Source organism: Odontomachus brunneus, unplaced genomic scaffold (assembly GCF_010583005.1).
Source record: "Odontomachus brunneus isolate Ranch 3 - 2012 unplaced genomic scaffold, Obru_v1 Obru_scaffold_001, whole genome shotgun sequence".
Lineage (NCBI taxonomy): Eukaryota > Metazoa > Arthropoda > Insecta > Hymenoptera > Formicidae > Odontomachus > Odontomachus brunneus.
This window is the reverse complement of record NW_022639451.1, coordinates 3,190,306-3,199,137: the sequence shown is the minus strand read 5'-3', so window position 1 is coordinate 3,199,137 and position 8,832 is coordinate 3,190,306. Positions and strand designations below refer to the sequence as shown.

Below are 8,832 nucleotides of genomic sequence, written 5' to 3'. Positions count from 1 at the left end.
ACAGCAAACTGCTTCAATTACTGAATAAAATTTTGTCGAGTTCTTGTCCAGTTCCTACGTAGTACTTTCACAACTAATGAGAACGCATTAATATTAAACAACAACTGGGCGGACATTCACGCGAACTGCATACATTTCTACCAGGGATTTTTCTCAGCGTTCAGGACGTAGAAATGTCCAAATTGCATTGTCTAACATTGTCCTTCTCTCGTCGAATATTTATACATTTGAGAAATCTTTAATCGCCAGTGCGATCGGACGCGATCTGCGAGGAGAGTCGAAAGATGTTCGAATATTATACCCCATGTCGGGGTCATCTCCATGACGGCTGCTCTTTTGTGTATCCTATTCGTTCCTCGAATTTCTTCGTATCGATCCCGTGACGCCGTCGAGATATATCAGGGTGTCCGAGTTCAAGAGGTTTTCAGCTGTTGAGAGCTGGTAGCGCTCGACGGCACGGAAAGTTCTTTCACGCGTTAAGAAAACACGCGTGAATGCACAGCAGGACACGAAAGAGAAATGATCGCGCGTTCCCACTCTCTCTATTACACACGCTAATTACACACGTTCCACTATTGCGCGAGAGTGCACGTAGAATGGCGCGCAAAAGAGTGTCTAATTATCTACTTAAAATAAGCGACCAATACGCTGGAATAAATAGGCTTGTTATCGCGACGAATTTGCTCATTCATTATCGACCGAAAAAAAAAGAAAATCGTTAACCAGCTACGAATCTGTACTCGTGAGAAGTAATTGCGAATTAAACGATTCTTGATTCTTGGCAACGTTCTCTTTCTCGTTTCTATCAGCACGACCTTGCCTACGACCTTGTCCAGTTCTCCTTCACTTTAGAAACGTTCAGAATTTTCAGTTCTGTTACAATATTTATTAAATGGTTCTCACGGTCAGCCTGTGCTGACTTTTGTACACTGTATAGATTAGGTGCAATCAGAATGAACTGAAAACTATATTCGTTTCTTCGTAATGTTATTAATTTTGATGATGAAATATTCATTTTATGTATTAGATATTATCAAAAATTTGATTAAATTTTATAAAATCATTTACCGTACAACTTGTAATCATTGTTCATTTTTGTTTTACTTTTAATATGATTCTCATGGATTGTTTCGTGGAAGTACTTGAATGCAAATTAGAAAGAAATTCATACTAGAATGTTTGGGAGGTGCTAGTGTTACAATCAGAGTTAAGGATATATTATTCATATCTCAGAAATAATATAAAAAATTTGAAAAAATTAGGGATTAATTTATATTGCATTTAAAAGTGACAAAAAGGATTTGATATTTACTCAGAATTTAGGTAAAAAATTATAGCAAATTCCGTAAAAATACTAGTAAAAAAATTTAGTGCTAATAGAAAATTATAAATATATTTTTAAGTATACAGGGTGTCCCACAAACTGATAGAACACCCGTTAAGAATACGTAGGGAGTGAAATTTGGAAATGAAAGTTCCTCTTCTATTTTTGGATCCGTCAATTAATTAATCAGATATTAATTAATTAAGTCTGCTAATCCCTTAGCGCCCCGTGTGAGCGTTCAGGGCTGTAGAGCGCCGTGGACTTTTCAAAAGCCCTGCTTGTCCGTTTTTCTCCCCTTTTTTGTATCACAGAGGAATAAATATGGATGAATGGATGTGTGGATGGGTGCCTGACCGAGGCTAGGGGTGACAAGTTTTCAATGTGTGGGAGTGATGTATGGGTGTTTTTGTGTACGGTTATGAGTGCATGGATAATTTGAATCTTTTTAGTGTGAGTGGGCGGAGTGGTTGCACTTTATGTCCCGGAGGGGGAGGGCATGTGTAGTATGTTTCCTTCGAGTGGGTGATTTGAATGTTTTCTGTATGTCGGTGGTTGAGTATCGTGAATAATTTTAGTATGTGTATACAAAAAGGAGAGAAAAACGGACAAGCAGAGCCTTTGAGGAGCCCACGGCATCCTACGCCCCTGAGCGTTCACTCAGGGCGCTAAGGGATTGGCAGACTTAATTAATTAATATCTCGTTAACTAATTGTCGGGTCCAAAAATGGAAGACGAACTTTCAGTTCCAAATTGCATCCCCTACCTACCTCTGTTCTACCAGTTGTAGGACACCCTGTACATATAGAATAGAGAAAAAATTATATAAAAAAATGATCGCTTAAGTGTTTGTAAAAAAAATATTCACTTAAGTGTTTCACTTTATTGCGAATATAAAAAAGAAATGCGATGAAAACGTGAGTTTACATAAAAATTTGTAAAAACTTTGTGAAAATAAATTTAAAAAAATTAATATTTTGGCTCTCTTATCAATACTTTTATGAAAAAAACTTTGAAAAAAATATTACATATTTCAATTTGTATAAGATATAATTATTTGAGCATTAAGATGCATGAGAAAAAGATACGTTATCTTTTTCAATCAAGAGGCAAGTTAAAATTAATAAATTCAAGTTTTGCGGTATTAATTCATTATAATGTTGATTTTATTAAAATTATTACAAAGATTAATTATACTTTCATCCAGTATCATTAGACGAGTCCCTTTTTCGGGCATGCGTACTGAATATAACGTGAATGTAAATAGAGTATATAATTAAATTATTTAAAGGTATTGTGTTTGTGGCTACTATATGGATATTCCTAAAGAGTTATTTACAAATTTTTGAAGAATTTATAAGAATCTATTCAGAATCAATATATTTATTCTTTAGCGGTACTTAAATTCTTCTATTGAACAAAATAGATGCATTTCAAAATTTATACGAAAATACGAACAATCTTTCTGTTCACGATTATATATTTCTATACTTCCCGATATTTTTAATATGCGCTCACGAAAAGAGCTTATCTAACAGCACTGCCTGAATCTCTTTTTTGTTTGTAATTAAAGTTTGACAGGATAGAAACTTTGATCACGTATAATATAGCTAAAAATAAAATAAGCTACTTATATAAAACTTTTCTTATATTTTATATTTAATACACGCGGAAATATAACGAAAAGCCATCTTTATTTTATACTTTGACTCCTCAATCTAGGCCACTGGGATTAAAGACTATTCCATAAGAGCTTTTGTTACAAGCAATTGAAATGGAGATCTTCCTCCACAATGCTGCTTTTCGGAGACTAAAATGGTTTCCTGCCCCAGCCTGAGCTGCTGCTGAACACTGAAAAAAATTTGATAATATTCAACCTGGATAATAGTTACTAAATGCTTGGTGAAATAGTTTCAATTTGACATATAACTAAATAATTTGATAAATATTAGCTAATAGCCTTAGCAAGGCTTGATAACTATTACCACTTATGGTATGTATCACCAAGCAATTTGTTAAATAAAATTATATTGTTTAATAATACTTTCTACTAGTTTAGACTGATACAGGACACATTTTTTATCAAATAATTTCGTAATTATCAAACTATTTGGTAATTATTACCAAATTATTTAGTATTAATTACCTAATCATTTGATCAAATTAACTAATTTAAGATTTTGTTTAACTTATTTTGCAATGATTACCAAATAATTGGTAACTATTACCGTATTTGATACTCATTATCAAATTAATTTAATCGCATTAAAACGTTTAACCAAATGCATTTGTTAATTATTACCAGACTTTTCTTTCAGTATATGCCCTCCAGGCACCGTTCTTTTCAGATTTCTTACAGCCATCCTCTTGAAGGTCGATGTAACTCCAATGTCTCTACTTCATGTATCTCCCGGACTCCAATCTTCGGACAAGAAGAGGAGGAGTAACATTCGTGGACCCAACATTCTCTGCTGAAATTTCCCTTGTCCCCGCCCCAACATTCGCCCTATGTCCCACGAAAAAACCACGGTCAAAAACCATGAGTAAGGCGGTCTTCTCATAATTATCCGACCAAACCTGGTTAAGCCTTTCCTAGTTTCGTCGTTCCGTTGACTCTACAACTCCTCCAGTATCAGACTGAAATCGGAAAACACGGAAGAGCAAGCATAAATGCATATACAATACTGAGCTCCGAATGTGAAATCATGTGGATCAATTCTATTAGGAGTTGGTTCCAACTTCCTGGTAAGTTAACTGATAGTTACATCATATATCCTTGTTTTTTCTTCAACTTAGATAAAGGCAGATATATAATTTAATTATCAGTTAAATTACTAAGAAGTTAGAACAACCGGCCTTAAATCAAGTCACGATTTTTCATTAACTCTAGGAAATCCTAATTAGATTCTAATCACTCTCTACAAAATGAATTTCAATTCTTACTATATTTCTTCCCACTAAAACTCGAACTAACATGCGCAACTAATACATCAGAGCCCGTACTTCTTTTCCTCGGCTCAAGCAATTCTTTCCATCTTTTTCCGGTCTTGATAAAAATCAATTGCCGCACTTTTTTTTTAAACGACTTAGCTGATTTTGGTTTCCCCGCTACCTGCTGTCGCCGGAACTGTTTCTTCCGCGACATCCCGCAGCTTCTTCCTCCATCGCCGTATGCAGCGTCACCCTCGGAGCCTTCGTTTCTCCCTGGTCATCTCGACGTCCGTCGCCCGAGAGCAGGAGTGCAGCTCCTTCAACATCAGGGTCTGTCCTCGCGTCCTCTTTGGAGTATACATGGTCGACATGTCCCACAGTAGCAATACTTCACTCGCGATTTCAATTTCAATCCGCCAGCACGCTCACGTTCTCGCTCAATCCTGCTCGATCCCAAACCATTCGGGATCACGTTCGGGATTTCGATTCTGTCCCGGACGAGCCTCAAAAATATTGCGCTCACTCGCGCTCGGGCAAAGAAATAAACACATTTATTGAAAAAATTAAGTGTTTAATGGAAAGCTATTTACAAGACTTTCGTACTATTAATCGTATCTCACAAAATCGCCCCGATATGCTACACGTCAGTTCGGCTCAGAGGCTCGTGCACGACTCCGTTTTCTCCCGTTTACTCGTTATCACGGGAAACATGTATTCAGCTGTTCAGGACTCACCAGAACTCGACACTTCGTTCACGTTGAAAAACCAGCGAATCGATCCTCGTTCCCAAAAGAGCGGACGCAACAATATTTATACACAAAGAAGTTATAGCAATGTCATGGAAATGTTCCTATTCATCCCATATCCCCAGAGTTAGTTGCCACATGTCTTTCATGCAAAAGAAGCAAGACAAATTGTTTCTGTTTTAAGTGCTTTATGATATCTTAGATATCTTGAATCTTGAAAATTAGTGATATCTTATTAGCTGTAATAAACAACTATTGAATTAAAAGAAGATAGTAAATCTCACAAACTTTATAACAATAACTTTAAGCTGTAGGACCTTATATGTGGATTCAATGTTATAATATGTACAACATATCATTGCGTATGCTTTCATACTCTTGTATAAACAACGTCACAGTGATAAACCCACAACGACTACCAGTGGATAGTAAAACTAAGTGAAACTAAATGATTAGTGGGACCACTAATTTCACTTTGGGTCAACTTAACCCGAATAATCATTTGGAATAAAGGAGATTATACTTATCGATTATCTTGTAGTAACTGTTAACTAAATGCAGAAAAAATTAGCGTTAGACCCATAACATTTCTTCAACTAAATTACATAATATTCATTCAACTAAAGAGAAATTGCGACCAAGAATTCCAAAGCTAACGGATGAATAAAAATGGAAACAAGAAAAAATTCATTCACAAAATTCACAATTTTGAAAAATTCTTGTAAATACTGTATGTCATGTTTTTGTCATAAGCCATTTTGCATATCCAACAAACACAATACAAGCAATCTATACCATAAAGAAGAATATACACCATTTATTACGTGAGATATAAGCTTTGTGACAACTATTCCGGGTGACTCCTTTAGACTTTTCCCTAATTGACTCTTCTAGAGTTAAAGCTTCTGATGCGAAAGAGTTAAGGCCACTGCTGTGGAACTCTGGATTAATGACGTCAGAAATGAAAAAGCGCATGCCGAAAATTCTTATGTGCTATTTTCAAATAAAAACATGTTTGTATGAGAATACTTATAAAATACTCCGAGAACTATTATTTTTTGTTGACAGTCAATAAATAATCTTAAAATTAACACATGCAACCTTCCTCTTTAACCTACCTTTCCACGTTAATTTTAAGACTGTTTATTGGCTGTTAAGAGAAAAGGATAGTTTCCGAAGCATTTTGCAAGTATGCTCAAGCGATCTGAAGTGTTCTTACATACAAGTATCTTTTTATTTGAAAATGGCACGCAAGAATTTTTCGGATGCATGTCTCGTTTCTGGCGTCAACCCAGTGTTCCGCAGGAGCTTTAAAACCTTAGTAAACTCTCCTAGATTCCCCCAATATAAAATTCATCGAGAACCATCTCTGTGTGCCAGATTAGTGTAAATATTGAGATTATCGGTCGCGCTCTTTTGGAGAACAAAGACAAACGTTTTTGTTTCCACCTTCGAGTGCCACGAGGAGCGTTTGCTTCGCTTACTATCCGTCGACATGCCTGTTTCGACTCGCGGTGCGTCGGCCGTCGCACTTTCTCACCTTGCGCGGGGTATAACACGGAAATAAGACAAAATCATAGCTTACGGCTGGGTGCGCGATCGACTACGTCGAGATCTCGTCCCGCGATGCCGAGGGATCTCTCTCGTCTCTCGGTAGGAGTGGCGGCAGGAGCAAACAAGACGGAACCAATCGCCGAGGAAGGGTGGTCCAGCCGGTGTTTGTCTTCTCGACCCTCCACCGGGATGCCGCAGAATCGCGCAGAAGAGCCTAACGTCGCGTACATCGGTCGCGGCCAATCGAACCGACCGAATCGCCGCGAGCGCGGAAGAAACGAACATCTCGAGACGAGACGCGATTAGCAGAGGCGGCTCGCGCGCAGTTCCGAATCAACAATCGTGTCAAGAACTCCCGCGAAAATCGCCACCGCGATCCCCGGCATTCTCCCGCAGTTGGTGGGCCCGATCGAACCCTCGCGCGCTTTTCGACTCCTTCGAGACGGTTCCGACTCGGTCAATCCTCTTGCCTCTTGAAGCAATCGATAGATAACTTATTCTAATTAATCGCACCAGGCTAGACGGATAATTAATTATGCAGCTGACGATATAAAATTTAATTTCTAAAGCCTCTTTGGGTACAGCAAATGATGTAACAATAATTATTGACGTTACAATTTTTTTTACGCGATTCGGACTTCACTGCTGTAATTTTGCGATATCAGCGTCTACCGATATCGCGTCTATCGATCTCCGGGCTATCTATGAAAAATCTCGAGAGGTTCGGAGAGGATTAATCTGCGAGAGTATTGGCGCACTCCTCAGTCACCGGTAAGGAAGTGCGCGGGCAGATAAATGAAGTAATCGGAGGACTTACGATCCCGCGCGCGGTGGTGAAACCATGTGGACGAGCGGCGAGTAGAGACACAGCGAAGGACCAAGGGGGCTATGCTTCGCGGCAAGAGCAAGAACAGGTCGGAGAACGAGGACAACGAGGCGGAGGGTAAGCAGAGGAGGCCGAAATGCGCCCGCTGCAGGAACCACGGTCTGATCTCGTGGCTGAGGGGTCACAAGCGAGAGTGTCGTTACAGGGAATGCCTGTGCCCTAAGTGCTCCCTGATCGCCGAACGCCAGCGGGTGATGGCAGCGCAAGTAAGTGTGTCTGATTAGTTTAATTCAACCCACGTGCCTGACTTGCTAATTTGTTAAATTCGTGATGAAGCATGTATTGTCCATATCTCGAAAACAAAATCGAAATAATTTTGCAAACATTAAAGATTGATCTATATCGCAAAAGTGGTCACGATTTGACATTGATTTAGAGTCTGGATCTCGAAAGTTATTTCACTCTAAAGTGTAAAGATCCACAATGTGTTCTTTGCTTGCTATTACTTTCTCTTTAGCCCTTTCTGACTTAAACTACAAAGTCTAATCTACAATGTGCTCTTTGCATTCCGTTTCTTGTCTTCTGTCTTTTTCTGGCTTAAAGCTTAAGATTTGAGTCAGAAAGAGATAAAAGGAAAGAAGCAGGAAGCAAAGAGTATATTGTAGATCAGGCTTTAGCCTTGAGTAAAAAAAGACAGAGAACAAAAAACAGGAAGCAAAGGATATATTGTGGATTAGTCTTTATCTCTTTCTGACTCAAACTTTAAACTTTAAGCCAGAAAAAGACAGAGAACAAGAAACAGGAAGCAAAGGGCAGATTGTAAATTAGGCTTAAGCGAATATAATAATGTCAAACGTTTTAATGACGCATTACTGACGTCTCTAACGTCATTAACGCGTCATTGATGTCATTTGATGTAATCTTACTACTTGGGAATATTTTAAATCGTATAGCTACGGAAATATATAATGCTGTTATATTTAGTAAAAGAAAAGGTAATTAAAAAATAATAACAGGAATCTACAAAATTTTTAAATATTCAAAATGATGTTTGCAAAGTTTCATTACCTTTCAAAAGTAAAAGTTTAAAAAAATGTCCAAAATAATATAAAATAAATCATAAAATGTGACGTTAAAATAAAAATGTTGTTATTCAACTGTTGTGTATGTACACACACACACACACACACTATACGTTCTTAGATGGAAAATAGAAATATTAATGTATTTTTAATTTTCAGTTACTTTTTGTAGAGATTATACGGACAATACATCCTTAATCGAAACAATTTCTTTCCAATATACCTCATGAAAGTAATGTAGAATTTACTGAAGCCAAACGTAACTGCAATTTATTCATTTATATTATTTTACTTATTTATGTGTGCTAATTTATTTATTTATTTATTCCCTGTATATATATATATATATATATATATATATATATATATATA

General features: G+C 37.3%; 1 protein-coding gene and 1 long non-coding RNA gene across 2 annotated transcripts in view; one reads left to right on the top strand and one right to left on the bottom strand.

Annotated features, from left to right (window-relative positions):
• Positions 1–2,358: 2,358 nt before the first annotated feature.
• LOC116840268 lies at positions 2,359–6,752 on the bottom strand. Its single transcript, XR_004377332.1, has 3 exons — positions 4,434–6,752; positions 3,624–3,958; positions 2,359–3,172 (listed from the first exon to the last, which is right to left on the bottom strand). It is a non-coding gene; the product is annotated as an uncharacterized LOC116840268 (long non-coding RNA).
• Positions 6,753–7,388: 636 nt separating this feature from the next.
• The window catches only part of LOC116840259 (doublesex- and mab-3-related transcription factor A2-like), a 28,472-nt gene continuing 27,028 nt past the window's right edge, over positions 7,389–8,832 (top strand). The window contains exon 1 of the mRNA XM_032806759.1: positions 7,389–7,644. Coding sequence (XP_032662650.1) covers positions 7,441–7,644 — 204 coding nt within the window. The 5' untranslated portion in view covers positions 7,389–7,440. The remainder of the gene's footprint in view (positions 7,645–8,832) is intronic.